At 40.9% G+C, this 26,387-nt stretch overlaps 1 protein-coding gene across 1 annotated transcript in view; it reads left to right on the top strand.

The window, feature by feature from the left end:
• The first annotated feature begins 8,334 nt into the window (after positions 1-8,334).
• The window catches only part of DKK2 (dickkopf WNT signaling pathway inhibitor 2), a 106,141-nt gene continuing 88,088 nt past the window's right edge, over positions 8,335-26,387 (top strand). The window contains exon 1 of the mRNA XM_004380218.1: positions 8,335-8,862. Within this exon, the coding sequence (XP_004380275.1) occupies positions 8,641-8,862 (222 nt within the window). The 5' untranslated portion in view covers positions 8,335-8,640. The remainder of the gene's footprint in view (positions 8,863-26,387) is intronic.

The following is a 26,387-nucleotide window of genomic DNA, read 5'->3' as shown; positions in this document are numbered from 1 at the left end:
ATTCCCAAGAAAGGTGATCCAACCGAATGTGGAAATTATCGAACAATATCATTAATATCACACACAAGTAAAATTTTGCTGAAGATCATTCAAAAGCAGCTGCAGCAGTATGTCAACAGGGAACTGCCAGAAATTCAGGCCGGATTCAGAAGAGGACGTGGAACCAGGGATGTCATTGCTGATGTTAGACAGATCCTGGCTGAAAGCAGAGAATACCAGAAAGATGTTTAACTGTGTTTTATTGACTATGCAAAGGCATTCTATTGTGTGGATCATAACAAAGTATGGATAACATTGCAAAGCATGGGAATTCCAGAACACTTAATTGTGCTCATGAGGAACCTGTACATGGATCAAGAAGCAGCTTTCGACAGGACAAGGGGATACTGTGTGGTTTAAAGTCAGGAAAGGTGTGCCTCAGGGTTGTATCCTTTCACCATACTTACTCAATCTGTATGCTGAGCCAATAATCCTAGAAGCTGGACTATATGAAGAAGAATGGGGTATCAGGCTTGGAGGAAGACTCATTAACAACCTGTAATATGCAGATGACACAACCTTGCTTGCTGAAAGTGAGGAGGACTTGAAGCACTTACTGGTGAAGATAAAAAACCATAGCCTTCGGTATGGATTACACCTCAACATAAAGAAAACAAAAATCCTCACAACTGGACCAATAAGCAACATCATGATAAATGGAGAAAAGACTGAAGTTGTCTAAGATTTCATTTAACTTGGATCCACGATCAACACCCATGGAAGCAGCAGTCAGGACATCAAAAGATGCATTGCATTGGGCAAATTTGCTGCAAAAGACCTCTTTAAAATGTTGAAAAGCAAAGATGTCACCTTGAAGACTAAGGTGCACCTGACCCAAGCCATGGTATTTTCGATCGCAACATATGCACGAAAGCTCGACAATGAATAAGGAAGCCAGAAGAAGAATTGACACCTTTGAATTGTGATGTTGGTGAAGAATATTGAACATACCATGGACTACCAAAAGAATGAACAAATCTGTCTTGGAAGAAGTACAACCAGAATGCTCCTTAGAAGGAAGGATGGCGAGAGTATGTCTTACATACTTTGGACATGTTGTCAGGAGGGATCAGTACCTGGAGAAGGACCTCATGCTTGGTAAAGTACTGGGTTAGCGAAAAAGAGGAAGATCCTCAACGAGATGGATTGACACAGTGGCTGCATCAATGGGCTCAAGAATAACAACAATTGTGAGCAATGGCACAGGACCAGGCAGCGTTTCGTTCTGTGGTGCATGTGGGTCACTATGAGTCAGAACTGACTTGACAGCACCTAACAACAACAACAAAGTGGTGCTACAGCTAGAGGAGCAGAGGGAAGAGGAAACATGTGGCCAAAAGAGAAAGTGTTCATAAACGCACTTTGTTTTGAACAAGAGGGTCCTCTCCACATATATGAAAACACAGCTTGTTTTTATATATTTACTCCTTAATGATGTTATTGCATTCTTATCTATTTTAAAAACTCACTTTTAAAAATCTACTATCTATTTGAAGTAGGTAGTTTTAAAAATGGCATGGGGGTGGTGTCTGACTGCCTTTAAATTCATGAAGGGGAAGGAGAATCAAGATCAACAGCTCAAGGCTGATTCCTATGAGGCAGAGGTCAGACACGCCTTCTCTCTCTGCCATCTTTACCCATTCTGTCACCATCCATCCCTCCCACGGCACTCTACTTCTCTGCTGGGTTAGGTAATTCATTGCAGTGGCCACAAAGAAGTCACAGACAACACTCACAATTATGGGGTTTATCAGGAAAGTAACGGGTTAAAATTCAGGTTCAGGAACCCTCAGTTCTTCCAGCAGGACAGCCTCTTCCCAGCCATGCTTACAGGCGGGCCTCTCTCTGGCCCCTTGGCCTCTGCCCTGCTCTGGCAAGTGTTACAAGGCTCTTTAGCTCTGCCAATAAGTGCCCAGAGGCACCGTATTCCGCCAGTAAGCCTTGGCCCAAAGGCAGTCAGCTTTCTATCTCTGTGGGCCGGGAAGCCTACTGTGCTGTCTCCTGCTGGTGATCTCTCCTGCCAGTCTCTCTATCCACCATTTCTCTGCCACCGCTTCCTGCTGTCTTTAGTATTACAGCTGTCTGTCTCCTGGGTCCAGAAACTTCTCAGTGCAAGAATTCTGGGTCCCAAGGACATGCTCTCCACTCCTGACTGTTCTTCCTTGGTGGCAGTGGCATCTTCCCTCTGCTCTGGAATTGGCTCTCTTTTAAGGAAAACCTGACCAATCCCCTTGGTGGGCCACAATTACCTAATTTACACAGTCCCACCCAATCAGTTGGGTGAGAGTTATAAGACCCTGGCTAGAAAGGTCACACAAAAGCAAGCCATCTCACCGCAGTAGTAAATAGTGATTTTTATGCAGCATGGCATAGTGGTGAAGAGCACAGGTCCTGAGTTCTGGAAGCCTGGGGATGAATCATGGCTCCACCATTCTTAGCTCTCTGCCCTTGGATATGCTGCTTAACTGCTTATAAAAAGGGTCTTCTGAGAATTTAGCCTCAAAGATCAGCCTAATCAGTATTTTATTTGCATATTAACACATTTTTTTAAAGAAAAGCTATTGTACTACCTGTAAAATTCTTCAAAATTACATATTCTTATATCGATATTTCTTAGTGGTTCAGAGCATGTCCCCTGAAAAACAAATCTCTGGTTCATATCTTGATTCTAACATTTAATTAGTCTGTGTGACCAGATGTAAGTTTATTTCTTTGTGCCTCATTTTCCTCAGGTTTAAAATAAGGGTAATTCAATAGATACCTAAATGAATAATTTCTTTTAGAAGAATCAGCACAAAGCTGGTTCCTATGAGGCAGAGGTTAAAGATGTCCCAAATGTCCAGCTTTTCCAAACTGCTGTGCCACTCCATCATCTCTAACATCAATTACTCCCTCTCTCCACAGTACTCTCCCTCTTGTCTTTGGGTTCTGTAATTCACTACAATGTCTCACAGAACCCACTAATCATCAAGCAAATGGTTCACAAAGTTGTGGAAGGTGGTAAATCCCAAATCCATGGGTCAGGTGTCAGGCTGGAGGTTTCTCCTGACTCATGTGGTTGCAGGGGCTGATGAACCCAAACCGGCAGGTCAGATGACAGGCTGCTAGTTCACAAGGCTGTGGAAGCTGGAGAATCAGGTCAGATGATATGCTGCTGGCTCAAGTTCCAAGAACTGGAGGTCAGATGATGATGGGCCTGGTGCAGGATCCAGAGCAAGAGAGAACGCTTTGCCAGAGCATTCATATATATATTAGATGCAGACCATACCCTCAAGAAACTCCCCTTACTTGAGCAAGGCAGTACAAGGGTGTGACTTGAATAAGGGTAATAAGCGTGGTAACTGGGGTAAGGGTGGTGAGTTGAGTCCCATCCTCTAGTAAGATGGTGGCTCAAACTACATCCCACCCTAATCCTGCCTCATTAACATAATGGACAACTCACTCCCAAATGACATCATAACCACAGGCATAGAAGCTAGGATTTATAACACATCACAAAATTGAGGCTAATTACATCAGATTACAAAATGGAAGAGTATTACATCAGACCATAAAATGGAGGATGACTACATCATTACATAACTTTCAAATTGCATCATCATATAATTGCCAAACCACTGAAAATCATGGCCCAACCAAATTGATGCATAACCGTAACCATCACAGATTCCATACACCTTATTTGCATTAACAGTAAGCTGTCTTGGCGGGCCACAAGCATCTCATTTGCATAGTCCCACTCAATCATTGTGAGGATATCACAAAGACTGGCTAGAAGGGCCATATTAAGTAATTCACTGTACCACAATACTTCATGAGGTTGTTTGAGGTTTGAACAGAATAATCCAGGTAACACACTTATCACAGAACCTGGCACAGCTCTCAATAAAGGTTAATAATGATAACTTAGAGTACAGATAGTTTATATGCATTACGCAAAACACAAGCAAATATGTCAAGATATATCTTTATTATAAAAAAATACTTGAGCGTCTATCATGTTTAAGAGTCTGCAAGGCCTTGCATAAAATCTAATATACAAGATCATAAGACTGTGCGTTTGCTTCATAGGCAAGGCCTTTGAAATAAGTACCAGACGTGTACAGATAATACAGAACACAAACGTGACCTAGGACAAAAGGAGATAGTGTCTCCCAGCTCTTATGGTGAGGGCTACCTTCACCAACTTCCTGTGAGGTGACTTTGGTGGGCTCCATTCCTGAGTCTTCTCTGGGCCCCTGCCATCTTCCATAGCTTCTCTCTTCTGACATCTGGCTTCTCCTTTGATCTGCTGTGGGTCCAGGACTTTGAGGGCTCTGACAAGAGCTGAGGAAACTGGAGTCCCTGCTGTCTGCTTACTCCACGCTGATTTAGCACAGAAAAGTTCTCGTTGCTTTCCAAAGCAGAATACCTTAATATCATTTTAATGTTTTCACAAAAATCAGAGTAAAAGGTTAAAGGTTTGGGGAAAAATGTAAATGACAACAACAACAAAACCACCTTCTTGTCTTTAAGGGGCCACTGTGGGAGAGACTGTGTGGAATGAGAGAAGAGCATTAGACATACGGTCAGCACGCGACTATTTGAGTTCCTGGGGATAGTACTCAAATGAAAAAATACCTTAAAAACCCTTTGTAAACGGTAAAGCATGATACTGATGTTTGCTGTGATTAGTTGCTGTAGAGTTGTCTCTGACTCATGGCTACCTCATGTCCAACAGAATGAAATGTTGCCTGGTCCTGTACTATCTTAATAATGGTTGGTTTGCTTAAGTCCATTGTTGTGGCCACTAAGTATTTTGAGTGACTTCCTACCTAGAAGCTCATCTTCTAGCACTATATCAGATAATATTCTGTTGTGATCCATAGGGTTTTCATAGACTACTCTTCAGAAGTAGAACATGAGGCCGTTTTCCAGGCTAGTCTATTCTGGCCTGGAAATTCCACTGAAATCTATACCCCTTGCGTGACCCTGCTGGTGTCTGAAATACCAGCGGCACAGCTTTCTGTATCATCGCGACATACCAGCCGCTGCAATACGACAAACTGACAGATGGGTGGTGGTATGCTAATGCAAGATAAGATTATTATTACTATTATGATTAATTGGAAGGGAATTACCAAAAAGGAAATCCTTGCCATAGCTCATTTTTTTTTTTTTTTTGGCTTAGATCATAAAGTAAATGTTTTGAAGTGAGCTCTGAGAAGAAACTGTTAAATTATATTTGGAAACAAGAAATAAATAAAAAAAAAATACTCATAATCATCCTGCCCTTTTCCCCCAAGTAGAATCTGAAGCTTGTATCTTCATACTTAGGAAAAAAACACACGAGAAAAACGTGTGTGGTTATGACAGTAATCCAAAGGATTACATTTATTGGTAGGTAGCTTATTTTTTATATGCGTATCTACTTGTCTACATATGGGTGATGTGTGTCTGTTTCTGTTAGTATACGTGGTGCAATTATACAGAAAGAGATTTGGGTCATGAATACAATTCATTTTCTGCCTCCTTTTTCTTATCCCAAGGTATAGTTATGTATGCGTTAGCATTTGATTCCATATGTGTGATTTTGTTTGATATGGGAGAATGTTTGTGCAAGTAAATTTCATGTGAGCTTTGATATGAACTGCTTTTGTAAAAGTTTGCTTTTGGAATTGCCTGGTGTTGTGTGAGCCTCAGAGCTGGGTTCCTGAATTGCGTTAGCCTCGGAGATAATCTCTTTATCCAGGTACCCAGAGCCGAGGGATTTCTTGAGAGCAGATGCACTGCACTTGACATCACTTTTCCTTTTAGCAGCACATACGAGAAGAGTTAGGCCTGTGTACGTGGAGAATTATTTTGCTTGGAGGTGGAGGAAGAGGGCAGAGATGGAAGCAGGCAAAGTATCTTCGAATTTCCTTTTGCTTCATTTCAGTTTCTTCTTCAGCATACGGTCAATGTTCATTCCTTCCAAGTGGATGTAGAGTGATCTGTTGCCTCTGTATTTAGCTCTGTTTTTGTCTTTCCCCTTGGGTGTAAAATACTCTTCAGAAATATCTGAACCAGTAGACTCTAACTTAATTTTTCTCCATTTCTTTAATGTTTTCTACTTAGCAAATCAGAATGAAGGCAAAAGATATACCCCTCTGTAAAGTCGAAACGCTGAATCCCAGTTATGTATAAGGCACTGGTCAGGTTCCTGGTCCTCCACTGGTGCCTGGAATGCAGTGTTTCTTACAAATTCATTCCTGGGCATGTTTTTTAGAAGTGATGAAAACGCCAGAGGGTTCATCAAATTTTATTCCCCGTTTGCTTGTTTATTAAAAAACAAAACAAAACCTATGTGAGAACGAAGGATTCCAGGGCAGACGGACTAGGCAAAGCTGGAGCTGTCAGGGACAGACCAAGTGTAAATTCACTTTTTAGAACTCCACGCTGTCTTAGGGAAAATTGGAGTCACTAAAGTTTTCACTTAGTGACACCATGCTAAATGGGTGCCCCCGTATGTGCTGACGTGTGCCAGGATCAGGTGCGAAAACTTGGGACTCTAGGTCCGAAACTTCTAAACAGTGCCAAGGTAAGGAGAGTAGTAGCCTGCTCCCCTGGGTGTTAGCCGCCCCATTCTAACTCCAAGTTGTGGTGAGCCGCCTGGACTTCCTAACGCCTGGATCTTGGTGCCTGAAAAGGAGAAATGCAACAACGTCACAACAGCCGTCTCCTCCCTGCCCCTTTCTCCGACTCCCGCCCGCAGGCAAGGAGACTATCCTCACACTGTTTTGGGAGCCTTGGCGCTTAGCCGTCAAAGCGCTCCTAGTCTGGAGCTTGCCCGGGACGATTTGTCTGTCTCCTGCGGTGCGTCGGCGCCTCGCCCAGTGGCTGCCACGGGCGCCCCCAAGCGCCCAGCTCTCTGGCTTCCCAACCCCTGTCTGAGCCGCCTTAGACCTTCGAGAAGCAAATCGAACCTGGAGAGCCTTGGGTGACTGGCAGGAAAGGCTTCCCATGAAATTCCTAGGGGCTGGGAGGCAGGAAGCCAAGGAAGGCAAGACCTCACAGGCGCCTCTGCCCACGTTCATTTCTGTCTAGGATTTCCTCTTTCCAGTGAAGGCTTTTGCTGGGCATGGTAAAGATGCCCAGCGGGGTTGTAAGGTCTAAACCTCTGGAAGTACCCAAGGGCATCGCCTTCCTCTTCCCACCCCAAGAGACACAGACATACCGTGCATGTTGAGGGGGAGGGGCGGATGTGTCTAGAAAGACCCGAACTCCTCCGGAGGGGGAGAATCTGAGCATCTTTTCGCCCCTTCTCTGGTCCTCTCTTCTCCCCCATTCCAAAGTTCCTTGCTCTGATCCGTTGGGCACTCGTGGCACCTACCCAGACTCACACACTCCCTGGGATGCAAAGGGTAAAACCAAACTCGAGTACACACAGACCACGGTGTTAACGTCCAGACTTTCACTTCTCTGAAGCTTCTGTAAGACCTTTCTATCGCTCCTCTAGGAGTCTGGGGCTGGAGATAGGTGGAGAGACCCAAGGAAGGGTGGTGGCGGTCCCGATGCTCAGTGGCAGCTTGTCTTTCCCCGCTTCCACGTTTGTGCCTGCCGGTTTCCGAATGTCCCGCCACCCGCTGGATCTGTTGTCAGCAATCAGGATGCCCCACTTTCCTCTGGGGGACAAATCCCATGATTGTTGTGGGGTCAGCAGTCAGCCATGAGGATGGAGGAGAGGGACTGTGGGGAGGGGGAGAAGCAGGAGGGGAAAGGAAGGAGCAGCAGCCAGGGAAAGGATACGAGGGAGGAGGGAGCGTAGGGGGGTGAGAGAAGCGTTTTCACTCTTTGTCACTCTTGAATTGGGGGCGGAGGAATAAAGAAACCCACTGTGGGAAGCTATAAAAAGCAAAAGGGGCGGCTGGGAACAGACGAGAGGGAGAGAGAAAGACCTCGCCGAGCGCAAGCCCGCTCCCAGGGCATCCCGGCGTTCCCCGCAGTGTGAACCGAGGGACAACACTTTGGCGCGACCGTAAGCGCGTGCGTAGGGGACCGCCACTCGCCCTAGACCCGGAGTGTCCGGCCCGGGGGCGGATCCTGAATTCCCATCGTAGCATCTACTAAGCTTGAGAAGGAGGACTAGTGTCCTGCAAAGGTTGAGACATAAAGGGTAGGGAAGGAACAGAGGAGGGAAAAGCAACTGAAGCCAAAGGAGAAGGAACTAGTGCGGCTCTCCTGAGCAATTGAGAGGAGGAGGGAACCGCGCAGATCCGGGCAGGACCAAGGAGGTGCGGAGCAAGGAGCGAAAGAAGCGGTGCGGGCCGCCGGGCTGGGTCTTCTTGCACCTCGGGTCACGCCTCCTTGGCGGAGAAGGCGCCTCGCCTTTGATTGCTTCCAGTTACTGCAGAACTTCCTGCCCTGGTGGAGAAGCGGGTCTCACTTGGGTCGCGCTTGCTCCTGGCTTGAGGCGTGAGACTGAGTTCACCCAGCCCTAGCTCCCGAAGTCAGGAGGGGCTTGGGGAACAGAGTCTGCAAGCTACCGTGTCCCGAGTGAGGGGTCCCGTGTTGGGATCCTCGCTCCCCTTGCACCCACACTCCTCCAGATTTTGCGCCTCCCCGGGGATCACTCGCTGGGAGATGGCCGCGCTGATGCGGGGCAAGGACTCGTCCCGTTGCCTGCTTCTACTGGCCGCGGTGCTGATGGTGGAGAGCTCACAGCTCGGCAGTTCGCGGGCGAAACTCAACTCCATCAAGTCCTCTCTGGGCGGAGAGACGCTTGCCCAAGCGGCCAATCGATCTGCAGGCATATACCAACGACTGGCTTTCGGCGGCAGTAAGAAGGGCAAAAACCTGGGGCAGGTAGGAAAACCCCCCAAACAAACTCTTCAGCCCGGAGAGGTAGGGACCAGCGTTCTTGCGCGCGCCTTTTGCCTTTGCGCCCTGTTACCCTCGGAGCGCACCCCTGGTGTGGTGCGCATAGTCGCTGGGAAGGGGTTCCCTGAGACAAGTCTGCACGGGTGGGGTGGCTGGATAACTGCAGATCTTGAAGGGTACGGAGAAAGCGGGTTAGGGTTCTGTTTCACCTTTGCTGTGGAACGTGGGCATGTACCCAAATCGAGTGCGTTCCTGTGGGGGAAATGGTCAGAGCGGTTCTCCGGATTTAACACTGGTGCAGAAGATGAAGATAATGAATAGCAGCTAACGCGTAGCAACTACTGTGTGCCAGGCACTGCACTATGAGTTTTACATATATTCACTCTTTTGGTCTTCACCACTCTATGAGCTAGGCGCTGTTACTTTCCCATTTTGCAAATGAAGAAACTGAGGCACAGAGAGATTAAATGACTTTCCCAAGGCACAAAGCTAGTATAAGTGGCAGGGGGTAGGGGATGGGCAGAGGGGAGGGATTTCAATCCTGAGAAGTTTTGGGCTCTTAACCCTTACGTTTTATAATCGGGAGGGGAATTTCCCCTTATTTGGGTTCTCCTTTCCTCCCAACCACTGTCTTCCTTCAAAGAAGTAAGGTCACTGACAGAAAACAACTTCAGTAGACGCACATTTCTCACTCATGTAGAACTGTAAATAAATCATACAGGAGGAAACAAAATGATGAGGTGACAATGACAGCGTCGTAGGCGCCGGCAACAGGGGCGCCAGAGACTCAACAAGGCAGATGTCGGAGACGTTTCTGCGAGAGGGAACTTTCCTCAGGCGTCTCTGTCTCTCTGTCACACAGACATGCAGAATGACAGCCAGACACATGCAAACAGTTATACAAACAGAGACACAACGCGCACGCTCGGCACCCTCTGTGGCAGGCGCGCAGCAGCCAGAAGATGGGGCCCTGTGGGCACCAGGAACAGTGACAGCTCCCCCTTCTGCTCCGGTTGTGGGAAGCCAAAAGCGAAAGCCAATTTACCAAACACGCATCTCGCATCTCGCACAGCACACGTGTCAAGCCCCGGCGGCGGCCCACTGCTCTACAGACCCCAGGTTTCCTTGTTTCCTCAGAGGAGGCTGCTGTCGCCACGCTCTGCGCATTCTCTGCGTCCCGCTACCTGCATCCCTGCCTCCACCGCAGACAGCAGGGGGAAGGTTGGCAGCGTTAGCCAGTCCCGGATGGACAGTGAGGGGAAGACTCAGGTCCGCGCTTGGCCCCCTACTGCCCTCTCACGGGGACAATTTTGTTAGTTTCATAGTTTGAGAATGCTTCCTGCGCTTTGAAGTGTCAGAACTTTCAGCTATTTTTTCAAAGGAATACAAAATCTCGATTAGCGGTTTTTTTTTTAAGTCTGAAGAAAAATAAGAAACTATATATACCTACTTACATGCGTACATACATACATATCATTTACATATACTAGCAAATCTGCACATACTTACACATCTGTGATCACTCTCCGCTCATCCCTTCTTCCTCTTCCCTTGGGAACACTAATTTTCAATAGGAGTGGACCTAACATTCTCTCTGAAGTCCATCAAGAAATAGGGGTAGACATTAGAAAGAAAGAATTCTCTCCATCCAAATTATAAGAATCTTTAATGCTACTAACTTCAAATTCAAAGTCATCGGTTATTTAAGAGAGCTTAACGTTTAGTTCTGCCAAGGACAGAGGGTTGGGCCCTTTCAATTCTACCAGTACCAGTTACTGTGGAGTCCGAATCGACTCATGGCAAGCCCATGTGTGGCAGAGTGGAACTGTGTTCCACAGGGTTTCAATTCATGTATACTCGGTGCGTTTCTGTAAAGCACTTTCTGTTTCTGCCACACCACTGGGCTCCAACACCTGGTGTCCCTCGGTAATTATTCCTCCCGCCAGCACTATCATTGGTAATCGCATTCCATGGAGTAGTTTGAGGAATATACCCTAGAACTTAGCTTATCTGTTATGTTTTAATAATGTGTCTGTATATACAAATGTGGCACAGTGGTTAAGAGGAGGGAACCCTCCTGGCGCTTGACTGCTAACCAAAAGGTCAGCAGTTCAAATCCACTAGCCACTGCTTGGAAACGTATGGGGCAGTTCTACTCTGTCCTACAGGGTCGCTATGAGTCCGAATCGACTCAATGGCAATGTTTTATATATACACATATACACACACATACACATATATATACAAATGTATAAAATATATGTTTAATTTGCTATCCTCTAAATATCTACTTAATTATGGTTCTTAAAGAGTTTTGCAACTTGACTTATAACCCCTTATTTGAGAATGTATTTTTTTCTACAAATGAATTGAGTTTCTGATTGTGATACGACCTCCATAACTCAGCAGTTCTATGGAAATATATTTCACTGTATTTACTGACCTGTAATACCAAAAACAAAAACAAACAAACAAACAAAAAACATTGCTGTCAAGTCGATTCTGACTCACAGCGACCCTATAGGACAGAATAGAACTGGCCCACAGAATTTCCAAGGCTGTGCTCTTTACGGAAGCTGACTGTCACATTTTTCTCCCTAGGAGTGCCTGGTGGGTTTGCACCTCCAACCTTTCGGTTAGCAGCCAAGCACCACCAGAGCTCCCTTCCATAATATCAGATCCTTAAAATTTGACATTGGGCTTGTAAGACAATTGTTAGCAGGTGATATTGGTAAAATAAAATGTTGGGTTGGATAGTAGGAAGATAGCTGGAAAATGGGATTTTTTTTTTTTTTGCATATTCTGGCTTCTTTCTTTAGCGGGTGATCCAAATGTGTCCTGTTATGAAGAAACAGAAAAATTTCCCTTCTTTGAAGAAGGAAGAGGAATTACTTTAAAGTTTATAGGTCTCTTTATCTTCTTTATTCCACTGGGGATGTGGTCATCAAAATTCTAAGTATTCTTATTTCAAATAATGGAACGGAAACCCAAAGGCTATTTAATACAATACGGACTTCCATTCAGAAAGGAAGGTGCCATTTCCTTTACGGAGACAAATGCTAGAACTGAAATGTAGCTAAGCTGAATTTTTATCCAGCAGAAGAGAAAAGTATGATTGATTGAGAAGGTGGGAAGTCAAGTGCCCACTGGTCAAACTAGCTAATTATGTCACATCATCCTGAGGCCTAATAAGTTGGATCTGTCTCCTCGACACCGCTCACTCTTGACTGAGGATGTTGAGGCGCATGTCTTTCAGGGGTACAGAAACAACAAACTGTGAGGGTGCAACTTCAAGTAGACAGATTAGAAACTTTGTTCTTGGTCTTCTTTATCTTTAAATGGAAATTCGATCACTGTCTATTTTATTTTTCTGACTTACTGTAAGGATAAAGAATTAAAATAAAGTTTTTTATTGCCATTGCAGAAGAAATGATTGAATAATTCATTACTCAACAAAAGTGAAAATGAGCCTACATGGAACGCTAAGGCTTTCCTGATTTATCATAGCCTGGTTTCATAGGAAGGCAAATATTCTAATGTATAGGAATTCTACTTGTTCTATAGGCATGGTGGATTTGTAAATGCATTTGTAAATCGTTCCTTGAAAATGTGCCCTTGAATTTTAGGGAAGATTTAGCGGGCCCAGAGAAACAAAACATACTCTTCTCTGGAGGTGTTAACAATTCTCATACTTAGGTGTGCTTTCAAGGACACAGCTGTGGGTTATGATGAAAACTGATACATAAAACTGAGGTGTGGTAATACTCAGATGACGGACACAGAAATAACAAAAACGATTTTTGCTTGAGTTATTCACATTAATGTTTTAATTTGACCTTCCATTTGCAGCTGTTGCTAACGGTTTTCAAAAGGCCAAGCATGTATATATATATGTATTCGGGGTAAATTAAGTCGCCGTACTGTAACTAACCTCTATAAATATATTTTTCAATTTCTAAGGCTATCATTTCAAATAGTTTTAACCCTAAGTAATTTTAAAAAACTTAAATATCATTGCGGAGAAATATATTTTGATTGTGTGTATTGTTGCTTGACATCACCTCTATCGACTTCTACGGACCATTTTAAAAACAAACAAAAACTCAAAAAATTAAAAAAAAAACAGTTCGGTGTGGATTTCTCATTATTTTATGTAAATGAAAAACCTTTTGGATTTGTGTTTGTGGTTGTTTCTTTTATTTTTACTCGTCTGTCTTTTTGAGACAAGCAGATGAATTTAATCTGAAGGCTATACTTCAGCTTTTTGAAATATTTAAAAAGTGAGCAATGGCATGGTGACAATTATGTTTTAAATACTGATAACCTTCCAGGCGTGTGTCTTTAAAAAAGAAGCTAAAACTGGCTTAATGTGAATTCAGATTCCATAATTTTCTAACATAACTTGGACACTTGAAGGACAGCAGCTTGGATAAAGTTATATTGTAAGAAAAGAATGCTTGATATACAGCGGAGTCAGAGAATTAATATTTGCGTACTGCATTTTTAATAAAAATGCTGTATCTATTTGCACACACAAACACCTGTGAAAGTGCCCATTGAAATAAACCTTATCATCTCTTTCCTGCAGGTGATATATTCACTTTCTGAAATTATCCATTTATTTTTGAAACCCCAGCCCAACTTGCCCCGACACAGAGTAAACATCCGCTATCTCCTCTGAACATCAACTGACATGCTAAACATAATTGGGAAAACAATTAAAATTAAACTTCCCAAAATAATTGCAAAGGTATGATAACAATCCAGACTAAGTGTCCTTTTCTTTTCCTGAGAATTGACAGTTGATACAAGTGGAAAGTTACCTTGTGAATAGCAAGAAAAGTACGTTAATGATAATCTGATTATTAGCATGCATCATTTTGTTTTTGTGCTAGACTCCAGACAGCAAGAGGACAAGGGCACTTAAACTCACTCCAGCTGTGACTCTGACCCTGCCACAGTCTTCTTTAGCATTCCTCCCATATGCAAACTGTGGTCTCTTTCTTCCTCCCTGGGATGTTTCAAACCTCATATAGTAGTTCTTAAAGTAGAGATAGCAGTGCAATAGAGGCTGATTCTGTTCTAGGAGAATATTGGCACACCCTCTTCTTTTCCTTACACAATCATTTTAAATAGGCATTGAAAGAATCCATTAACTTTTAGAGGCCATTTATAATACTTTATATATTTACCATCTCGGACTTCAGTCTTTTATGGCTGCTTAGTTATTGGTAGAGACGTGACATCGAACACAAATTACAATCATATTTGTCTGGGACTTCTTGACTACCCTTAAAACTTTATTCACTTGTACTCACCTATAAAAAGGAGTTAGCCTGATCCTACTTATTTTTCTGATGTTTGAAAGGATTTTTGAGATAGTCGTCTCTGCCTGATCCTATTATTGAATCATTTATTAAAAATCTGAAGCAAGGAGCAAAGGAAACCAAAGTAATACTAAATACTAGATTGTTGAATTTTTTTATTATGTAGCGTTGCTTTAACTTTATATAGAAAGAGATTAAATATGGAATACACAATAAAAATTTAGTATTACTATTAAAAGTAAGCAAAGGTGAATTTTCTCTTCTCACTCTTGCTAGGAACTATAGCAGCAGAACGACACGTATATGTTTTTCAATTGTTGGTTTTGTTAGGACAGATAAAAACCATTTTTTAAAAGAGGTTAATCGATATGAAATATTGGAGGTTTTTGTGATATGAACATCTGTCCACAGAAAGAAGAGTCACCATCACACTATTTTAAACAATGGCTTCCAGGAAGTCTCTGGTGCTAAGAACTTTGGGTAGCTGCCTTCTTTGGGTTCAAAACAGTGATGAGAAGGTCATGAATAACATCAATTTTTAATCATATATTCTTCAAGAAAATTCATTACATGAATCCTTTCCTTTGTAATAGTAAATTGAACTAGAGAAACCTTAAAGGCAGATGAATTTCAATGTCAAATTTAAATTGTCGAATTTTAACTCAAGTAATTCATGTATAACTAAAAACAGAATCATTATTCTAACACTTATTCCACAACCCTTGAACCTGTATAGCAGATTGTATTTGTGGGATCTTAATACTAGTTTAGATTTATCTGTGTGCTCCAAATAAACGCAGAAATAAAATCAGTTCAAGCACAAAAGTAGTCAAATTTTTTACAAATTTTACTTATCTCTGCTTCATAGTCAAATAAAACGGACAAATGTGCCTCAGGGGTTTTCTTTTAAATATAGTGTCTAGTTTAATTGGTTGATTCTATTAACATGATTTGGTAAATAGAATAGCTCAAATTTAAATATTTCATAATCATAAAACATTTTAACTGCCTCCACCCTGTTGAAAGCAAATGAATAAAACCAAGGAGTGAATAAGTATATTAAATGACAAAACAAGGCATCGCAGTTAGGGAAAGTGGTGGATTTGTCCAAATATTTCCTAAGAGATGTTAGCTCTGCATATTATACTTTACCATGTGGAATAGATTTGTTCTTTCTTTGGGGGACAGGAAGAAGTAAGTGATCTTCAGAACAGATTATTTCTCTAACCTGGCTCACAAGTAGTCATGACACACACTAAATTATAGTAAAAGTTACGATTTAGCAATTACTCACTGTGTCAGGCACTGCTCCAAATACTTCACCTGAATTAACTTTTTTGATCCTCCTGGCCGTCCTTTGAAGCAGATTCTAGTATCATCCTTATTTTATAAATGATGAAGTATTTTATAAATGATGAAACATTAATTTCTCTGAGACACAGAGAGGTTAGGCAACTGGCACAAGTCACACAGCAGTAAGTGGAGACAGCCAAAATCCAAACTTAAGCAATCTAATGTTAGAGCTTGCATACTTAACTACTGGTGTGATATGCCAAGATTATTCTGGATTTAATAGGGAACTTAGACTGTGCTCTTACTCTTCCGTCTTGTATTTTCTAATAATATGGGTACAGTCTTGGTTTTGTTAAATACCACAACAAAATCCAAATCCTCAGTTGCTGCCAACTGCTACTCTGAGCAGCCCAAAGTATGTTAACACATCATGAATACAAAGGCAGCTGTCATAACGGTATATTATATTCATTCCTGCATCTACTTATCTCCGTTCCACGGGTACTTCACTGTCATCAACACACACACACACATACACACATACACACAGCTTTCTTTGTTCTACTTTTTCCCATTAAATTATGGTGTTGCCCCAAGTAAATAGAGATGTTCCTGTGACAAGCTTTCTTTCCTATGGCAGGGACCACGCGCTCCCCAATGCCCGTCTCCCTACATCTGCGTGCCGCCATGTGCCCACTGACATAGCGAGGCAGAGACCTTCTCCGTGGCCTCTCTACAATGGCGTTAAGTTGATTCGACTGGCACCCCCACACCCTGATCACAAGGGAAAATTGTCTCAGTTTAGAGCTTGCAATCACTTTCGCTTTGTCCTTACCTTTGACCCCTCTCCAGGATGCCTTTCAGAGAATCGAATGATCTATATTATTAGGAGCCTCTACCGTACTATGATTTCCTGCGAGTCTTCAATTTCAGGCTCACAGTGACTAGCTTAATGTCTTTGGAAAAGTCACCTAATCTCTTTGGTCTCTTGTTTTTCTCCTCTGTAAAATGGGACAACGATAGTCATCGGATTGGGCAATAGTGATGATCATATGAAATAACATATATTAAAAAGCAAAGTGCTATTCAATCATTAGGTATTGTGTTGATGTCATTACTACCACCATCAGAGAAATAAGTAAAGTCAAGTGCTTGTGCACTGAATAGGAAGCAGCTGTTTAATCTTCCTCACTGCTCTGGTAGGGTTAACTAAACTAATGCATGTGTTGTACATAGTGGAAACAAATGAAGTCAAGTACACTAAGACCAAGATGATAAACATCTTGGTGACAACTGTGTCAGTAGGACACACATGTATATGTTGTCACATTTCTTCTATCGAATACTATCATTAAGAGGGATGGCGAGTCTGTGTCGTCTTGCAGAAAGCAAAATAACGCATAACTGACTAATTAGTGAAATTGTGGAAAGATTATAGAGGAAAGAATACCCCAGACATTAAAAATATAACCACAATAAATGGAGTTGCTAACAACCAAGGCAATATTAATTATTTAACCACAGGAACAAAATAATTTAACAACGTATTAGTGTTTGCTGCCAACAGCATTAATGTGATAGTCTCCGAAGTCAGATAACCATTGCAAAGGCGAGCTTCTTGACATTTTCTGCACAGTTCCTGGGGCCCATGTATCATATCATACTGGGAATTTGGAAAGCAAGGCTTCCAACTGGTTCCATTCCAGTCTGAACCTCTGCTGAGAACTTGCATTTCTGACAAGTTCCCAGGAAGTTATGCACGAGAAGCACCAGAGGATCTTGTTAAAATGTAGATTCTGATTCAGTATATCTGGGGGTGGAAATGCAAATTTTCAGCAGGGAACTTGTTAGAAATGCAAATTCTCAGCAGGGCTTCAAACTGGTTTGTTTCGGTTCGAACCCCTGTTACAAAGTTGACAACCCTCTTGAGAAACGGGGGCTGCAGCCCCCTCTCCTAGGAAGATGCAGAAACCAGATGATCATTATTTCCATCCCATTCCCTTTACTTTTTTTTTTTTCCTGATGAGTCATATTGGAAATAAGCTGTTTGCCAATAAGTGTTTCTATCCATTAATGGTCTCAAAAACTTTATCCAAATCTGAGGGCAGGCGGAGAAGTGTCATTTAAAACCAACTGAAATGATAGCTCACATTCAAATAATGGTCTTCTCTTGCTCATTCTAACAGCACTTCGAAATTAGCCTCAATGGTCATTGTATTAATATGCATCTTGAAAGCCAAAGCTTTTTTTCTTTTTCCCGCAGTAAGCATCCTCAACTCTGCAGCCTGTTATCTATCCCTTGCACCTAATTTTCCTGTTTGCTTCTGTAACACTGTGCTATTTCTCTTTCCGCTCTGTTCCTCTTTATTTCCCTCACTGATTCCTTTTCAACCTGCTACTTGTAAACACAGGCATTTCCTCAGGTTCTATCCTCCACTCTCTTTTCTTTTTTCTGTTTCACTTTCTCTCCTTTATCGATATTACTGGCTTCTTTGGATTCATTTCTCACATGCGCAGATCTCTACCTTTAGCTGGACTAAAACTCCCGAGTCCCATTGCCTGCTCAACTCTTTTGGAAGTCATGCCAGATAGAAGAATCTTCTTATAAAAATTGAAAACTTTTGCTTCTAACCTAAAATTGCCAGGAGTCAGGCAACCACGTCTTTAAAATTTCCCATAGTTATTCAAAAGAAGCTTAATAAAAAATGTCTTAGGTTAGACCAAGACAGGTCACAAGAATCAATTCTGATTACTAGACTTCTTCCTGTGCTCTGGGCTGTTTCGTCACTCAAAGGTGATGAAAGAAAGCTGTGTAGGTTTCTATCAGGACAAGCGTTCTTTGCTTCTTTAACCCTAGTCCTACTCTCTGAATGCCTGGGATTTACATAACGTTCAATTTTTTTTAACATTTTTTCTGTATGATGGGTCTGTTTTAAAGAGACTCATGCCTGATTAGAATGTGCGAGTATCTATGGTTTACGTTCAGAAAATGTTACATACTTACAAGATGTACATACCTTTTTGGAACATTAATATACGTTTCATTTTTATAGCTTGGACTAGGTACTAAAGAATTTTTTTTTTTTTGCCACTTGCTATTTTATAAATGATCATTTGTTAAGATTTAGTGTGAAAAACGTACTTAAAGTTTTCTTTCCACCTGATAAACTCTTCAAAATGCATTACTATTTAAGAACTGAATATGGGGATTCTTCAAATATGCTTATTGTTATTCAAGATGGAGAGCTTTATAGAAAGGATCAAAAGAAAAAAAAAAACCTTTTAGCTTCCTAAAAGTTCCATGAACTTGTACAACAGACTAAAATAGGACAGAATTAGAGCTGGAAAATGCATTGGAAATCGTCTAGTTTAATTTGCTCATTTTATATATGAGGGAACCAGACTAGGAGATGTTTCATGATCTCCTCAATGTACTACAGATAGTGCTCACGACTGAGAAATTTTTGCTGGAACTTGGATCATCTGACTCTTAGTACAAGCCTTTCAAATAATGAAAAGCAATGCTTTCTGTTACATCCGTAATAACAAAGCTCTGTAGAAGAATTAAATTCAGTTGTATTGAGTTGATTAGAAAGCTGGTGGGAGATAAATTATATGCAGAGCTCTTTTTCAGCTCTAAATTTGTGTCCATCAAAATGTATTATTAAAGAAGACAATTTGATGATCACAACTGTGTCAGTAGGATTTAAACAAATTAATGAAAGTAAGTGGCTTTGACAGTATTGTCCTTGCTCACTTTTTCAATCATGATACCGTAATGGCACAGTTAGTGAGAAGACTGGCCCGGAAGAGTATACATTGGAACAGCAGGAACATGTGAAAGAAGGGAAGAAGATAATGGTGGGTTATGGAGAACACTCAAAAACCTTGGCGGTACAAATTATTAACAGGATTGACTGCTAACTGAAAGGTTGGAGGTTTGAGTCCACACAGAGGTGTCTTGGAAGAAAGGCCTGGCAATCTACTTCTCAAAATCAGCCATTGAAACCTATACATTAAAAACAGCTCTACTCTGACACACATGGGGTCACGATGGCAAGTCTATGGAGAACACCGATTGCTTGACTTTTGTCCAACCAGTGTCTAGTATAGAGGCCAATGGTGTTAAAACTTTTCTGAGAGAGACTTACAGAATGAAATATATTTTACATTGGGATCCAGTACACATATGCACACACACACACACGCACACACGCACACACTCCTGAGGTCAATGTTTGAAAAATAAATACTTTTATGATGACATTTTTTAATCCGTTCTTTCTGTTTTGTCTTGTATTACTGTTATTATTATTTTTTGCTGGTCATGACTCATTAAACTGATGGATCAAAACCTGTGATTTGAAAACCCTTGATGTAGCAGACTGCTGCCCTTGCCCTTCAGGAAACTCAGTACCTTGTGCTTGGACATCAGCAGTGTTTCCGGAAGACACTGCCTCAGAATCAGCCATGGTGGGATGCTAGAGTGCAGAGATAGGCCCCCAGGGAAAGCACCATCTACCATCTGGGATCTCTCCCACTTTCTCCGCTGCAATGACATGTTAGCCTCTCGCATATATGTGTTTGACCTGCTTGGGGGTGTCCTTAACCTCTTCCACTCTCTCTACTTTCTGGGAGTAAGGGAGTAATAGCTATGGTGCATTTGGTATTTTGAAAGCTCAAGTATGTTTAATCTGAATCTGTTATCCCACGTTAGGATTGTTTTCACTGGGTGCATGCCATATAAACCATCATACATCATTCTTCAAACATGCTTTTGAAGATGGTTACAACTTCTACATGGGACAATAGGTGTGAAGCTGAAAGAGCACTGGATATAGATTCGGAAAACTTGGTTGGCCTGTTTTTCAATATGCTGGACCTTAAGAAATAATCCAACACCTACCTTTAAGCTTTAGGTTTCTCCTCAGTAAAACAGTAGTCAGAATAATAATGTCTTTTCCTATCTCTTTGCAAACTAAAAAACATTGCTAATCTTCATTAACATCATTAGAAGCTGTTTTAGGGGAAAAAAAATTAAGGCCTTTCACCCTTAACTTATGAAGGATAAATCTGGTTTAGACAGTGAGAATGAACTCAAGAATGAGTTAATCCCGTTGGATTTTATGATTCTAGAATCATAAATTCAGTTTCCAATTTGATAGAATACACATTTTTTAATAGGTTGAGAGACTGAAATTGGTAAGGGTTTATTATTATTATTTGCTAGTGTGCTTAGGGTTTTTTTTAAATTTATTCAAAAATTTCAATTAACAATAATAATTTTGCATTTTTAATTAAAATTTGGCTGTTTTTTATTCTTGCAGGCTACACACAGCTCTCTTCTCTGCTTATAAAATACCTTGTCTATGGCATCCATGCAGAGCCCTGTGACTTTTTTTTTTTTTCCTATCATGTCTGGGATGTGGTCTTTCATAAATATTTTGAAACATCTTGGAAGGGCACGATGAGAATCGGTAGTAATTGAGAGGGAACTCTTCACAGAAATCAGTGTTGTTAAAGCTCTGAAAGTAAACTTGAGGGTCAAATTTTGGGCACATTATAGGATACAGTGTTCAAAAGGAATAAAACCCAGAGAAAATCCAATTATTAAGTCAAGTTGTAGGGGTGTGAAACCATATGAACTGCAGCAGTCAAAGGGCATTTTGTCAAACAGGAAAGTGGGTATATTACAAAGCTGTTGAAAATACCTTCTTGTATTGCTAAGCAAGAATTTCTCTACAAACAATATAGTCACGTCGATGATTGATGTTACATAAATAGGAACCTCAGTGATAAATACAGTGACTAGACATATGAGAATATTGGGGTATTAATTGAGGAAGGTCCCTGGGTGGCACAAATGGTTTGCACTTGACTACTAACCTAAAGGTTGGCGGTTCAGATTCACCTAATGGCACAACAGAAGAAAGGCCTGGTGATCTGACTCCATACAAATTACAGCCAAGGAAACCTTATGGAGCAGTTCTACTCTGTAAAACACTGGGTCACCATGAGTTGCGATCAACTTGATGGCAATGGGTTTTGGGTTAATTGTGCTGAGAGAAGTAGTATGAGTCTCCTTTTTAAGCTACAATAGTTTTTCAAAATAAATGAATATTCCTAATGTAGCCAGCTCTGAATATAATTTTTTACTTCTAGTTTCCTTGCCATATGAGCAAAAGTAACAAATTTTGTAACCATGATTATTATTCTTTAATGGAATGAAGAAAGCAATAATCATAACCTATGGAAAAATTGCAAAGTTGTAGGTTATAGCTGCAAAAGTAAGGCAAAGGGTTATAGCCTATCAATCATATCATTAGATACTTGAGGCAGGGTCTGTGTATCCACCTTTCCAGGGGTTACATCCATTTAGACATCTGACAGGCAATTGAATTTCAACATGTCCAAAGCTAAATCCATTATTTATTTCTCCCAAACCTGTCTTTCCTTTTATATTCCGTATCAAGGCCATTAGCATCACCATCTAATCATTTGTCCAAGACAGAAACAGCCTGAGCTTTCTGCTTTCTATCCCTCCTCCTAAACAATTATTCTCTAAACTACAGAATTCTGCTTCCTTAGTATCGATCCCCCGTACTGTTTCATTGTCATTCCACCTGTCATTACCTGGATTCAGACTGTCATCATTTCTCAAGCGACTATCACAATATTGTAATAGTTGCATACTTCTCCAAACCATCCACCACACTACATTTAAAGTGAGCAAAGTAAAAATCTGATCAGGGCATTCTTCAGGTTCATTTTCTAGAGCAGGAGGTCTAACTTTTCAACATAGCGCACAATGCCATCAATTATCTTGTCCATGTCTACTTTGTTCCTTGGACCACACCGCTGATGAATGGCAGAGCTGAGATTTAAAGCCTGGTAATCTTACTTGAGACTGCACACTGAAATCTGAAATTGCTGGGCGTTATGACAATAATATTACGTTACTGTCTCAAAGGTTGGAGGCCAGAGAAAATGGCTAGAGACTTTTTATCAGTAGGTTTCAAAATTCAGATGTGATCCAAATTGTCTGGGTTAGTCAGTTAATTTTATAATTGCTTACTTTATTCTTAGGTGTATTTAGAGCTATGATTACAGTCAACAAACATTTCCTAAACATGTGGTATGTGGGGTCCTTGGAGAATATACAGTAAAACCTGAGAAAGCCAGAACATTTGTAAGGCAGAAAACTGCCAGAGAAGGAAAACTCAAGTATTTTCCACTAAAACGAGCAATAGAAAAACTTGTCAGACCCAGAAAAGCAAGGCAGTCCCATCGAGTTCTGGGTCTCACAGGTTTCACTGTATATATATTCTCCAAGGAACCAACATACTGTATGTATACACACACACACACACAAATACATTGTACTTGAAGAATCCAGTTAGAATTTTAAGGTTGAAACAAGCTCCCAGAAGTTCTCTAGTTTACGCCTCTATTTCCAATACGGTATTCCAGCTAGACAGCTTGACGAGATCTCCTTTCTACAAAGATGTACAAAGAAGAACACTTGCATTGCATCTCTTGGTTATCTGGCTAACTTTAATGATGTTAAGAATGGGGACATTCCTCTTTCTGTTGTATATGAAGCATAAATAAAACAAAGCTGGATACCAATCTCCAAGGAAAATCCTTCCCTCATTAACAGAAAATGTACTCAAGTTATTTTAGTTATTCTTCACAGATTACACTGTTTCTTCTGGACTGCCAGGCTGACCTGAGAAAGTAAAAGTAAGACTATTTCCATAAATAGTGGGAAAAAAAAAAAAGTGAAGAGCACTGGCTGTACCGCCATAACGTACAGAAGTGGTGTCTGTCTTTTCCACTAATTTTAGAATGAATTAAAGTTGGATTTTTTAAAAATGTTCCACTTCTCCCTGAAAAGTCTGACCTTCATTTTATAATTTATACAAAGCAGTAAAAAAAATTAGTGGGTAGAGGCAGGCTGACAAGGAATTAGAAGTATGATAAGAAGTAACAAAGTTGCTCTTTACTATGAGAATGAAGGAACTCAGAATGGGAAGGTGGAAGGCAGTGCATTCAGTAAAATGGACAAGATCCTACTACAAGAAGGGTAGAGGAACAGAACGTGTACTGAGATATATCAAAGAAAGAAATTTGATAAATAAAGATGCAAGTTTAAAATCATGACATTGTTCTTTTCAACAAACACACTCAAACATTTTTCCAGGTTAGTCACTGCTGAAAAGTCATTGCTTTGATATTATCATTTAGACCTTTTGTTTTTGGAACTAACTTCAGAAGTCGTTTACATATTTGTTTAATTTAGGCCATAACTTTATGACCATTAACAATGTTACACATATTGATCAACATACCACATTCAAAATACTTGGCTCTGAGTAGCCTTTTGCTGTTTTCATAAACCAAGTACCCCACCAACGGTGAGGATGTCAAAGAAACACGACACAGGGGCTGAAAACAGCTCTAAAAATTCCAAAAAAACATTCTGGGTCATGGAAGCCGTATTGTGGTTATAATTATAGAACTTTCAGTGTTGATTGTTTTAAGGTGGAAATCCCTCATTTGGGTCTATAACGTTACAAAAAATAAATAAATAAATAGACGGCCATATTACCTTGTAAGCAGGTCTTCTCCATTAGAAGAACCTGGTCAGAATTCAGGTAATATGGTTACTATCTTGCAGAAGATCAGGGTGTTCAGGAAGCAGTTAATGAGCGTAGGCCAGCAGCATGTTCCCCACCCCAAACCCACTCTTTTCCGGAAAGAGGAGGCAGGAACAAATTATACCCAGTGTGACTCCCTAGAGTCCAGTCTGGGGACACACATTACTTCATACGTGGCTTGTTAGCCAAAATATGTGCAATGAGACAAGAAAGTAAAAGTCTGTCAAAAGTTATTTTTTAATGCAAACATATCCAGTTAAAATTTCAGAGAAAAGGCTAAACTACTTAACCCAGAAAAATGTTTTTGCAATTGTTCACATGAATACAATGCTTCCAAATGCTTTTCAGAAATCCTTGTAAATTTTCTCATTTGCCTATTGCCCTGCTGCTATCTTCCCAACATTCTTCAGAAGGAAATGGCTTTTTAACAAGAAAAATCCTCTTAAAACTGCATTTCCAACCATGTCCTGGCCACAGCAGTTGCAACACATTGTAACTAACCTTAAGTCTCTGTTAATTCTCATTGTTAAAAGCATTTAAGTGACCAAAACTCATTTCTTATGCCACACTCATCCTAGTGATTAATTACAAATGGGATTGGAGTGTGTGCTGTGAGTTTTCTTGTTAGAAAATGCAAGTTTCAACACAAAAGTGCAACTATATTTGATGGCCTGGCACTGATAAAATTAAGTGATAAACAGAGTAGAATTTCACTGCTCCCATTTACTTCTGTATTCTGTGTCAAGATGACTAATCATTTTGCTATAGAATTAACACTGGTGCGCTATGAAGGAGCTCATAAATAGGTGAGCATTTTGAAATCAAATAAGTGAACTGAAAGTTTATTACCCAGGGGTGATTTTATTCCATTGTATTAAGATACGTCAACCATCCCCATGTATCTAAAAGAAACATTGTGCATTTCATTATAATACCTTACTTTGTCTTCTCTAGCCCTTTGAAATGTTCTCTTCAACTCTTTTTCTTCATCATTTCCTCCATTTGCTTTAGCTACTCTTTATTCAAGAGCAAGTTTTAGAGTCTCTTCTGACATCTATTAGGGTCTTTTATTTCTTTCCTGTCTTTTTAATGATCTTCTGTTTTCTTCATGTTTGATGTGCTTGATGTCATGGAACAACTCATCTGGTTTTCGTCATTAGTGTTCAATGTATCAAATCTATTCTTGAGATAGTCTCCAAATTCAAATGCAAAGACCTGGAGTTAGAAAACCAAAAGGGAAGAACACGCTCAGCATTTCTCAAGCTGAAAGAACTAAAGAAAAAATTCAAGCCTTGAGTTGTAATTTTGGAGGATTTTGTGGGCAAAATATTGAACAACACAGGAAGCATCAGAAGAAGATGGAAGGAATACATGGAGTCACTGTACCAAAAAGAACTGGTCAACATTCAACCATGTTAGGAAATAGCATATGATCAAGAACTGATGCTATTAAAGGAAGAAGTCCAAGCTGCACTGAAGTCTTTGGTGAAACACAAAGCTCCAGGAATTGATGGAATACGAATTGAGACGTTTCAACAAATGGATACAGCACTGGAGGTGCTCACTCATCTATGCCAAGAAATTGGGAAGACAGCTACCTGACCAACCGACTGGAAGAGATCCATATTTGTGCCTGCTCCAAAGAAAGGTGATCCAACAGAATGCAGAAATTATCAGACAATATCAGTAATCTCAAACATAAGTAAAACTTTGCTGAAGATAATTCAAAAATGGTTGTAGCAATACACTGACAGGGAACTGCCAGAAATTCAAACCGGATTCAGAAGAGGACGTGGAACAAGGGATATCATTACTGATGTAAGATGGATCTTGGCTGAAAGCAGAGAATAGAGATGTTTACCTGTGTTTTATTGACTATGCAATGACCTTGGACTGTGTGGATCATACCAAATTGTGGATAACCATGCAAAGAATGAGAATTCCAGAACACTTAATTGTGCTCATGCAGAACTTGTACATAGAAAAAGAGGCAGTTGTTTGAACAGAAGAAAGGGATACTGCGTGGTTTAAAATTAGGAAAGGTGTGTGTCAAGGTTGTGTCCTTTCACCATAGTTATTCAATCTGCATGCGGAGCAAATAATCCGAGAAGCTGGACTATATAAAGAAGAAAGGGGCATCAGGATTGGAGGAAGACTCATTAACAATCTGCATTATGCAGATGACACAACCTTGCTTGCTGAAAGTGAAGAGGACTTGAAGCACTTACTG

Source organism: Trichechus manatus, unplaced genomic scaffold (genome assembly GCF_000243295.1).
Source record: "Trichechus manatus latirostris isolate Lorelei unplaced genomic scaffold, TriManLat1.0 scaffold00071, whole genome shotgun sequence".
In the NCBI taxonomy this organism is placed as follows: domain Eukaryota; kingdom Metazoa; phylum Chordata; class Mammalia; order Sirenia; family Trichechidae; genus Trichechus; species Trichechus manatus.
This window is presented reverse-complemented; position numbering and strand designations above follow the sequence as displayed.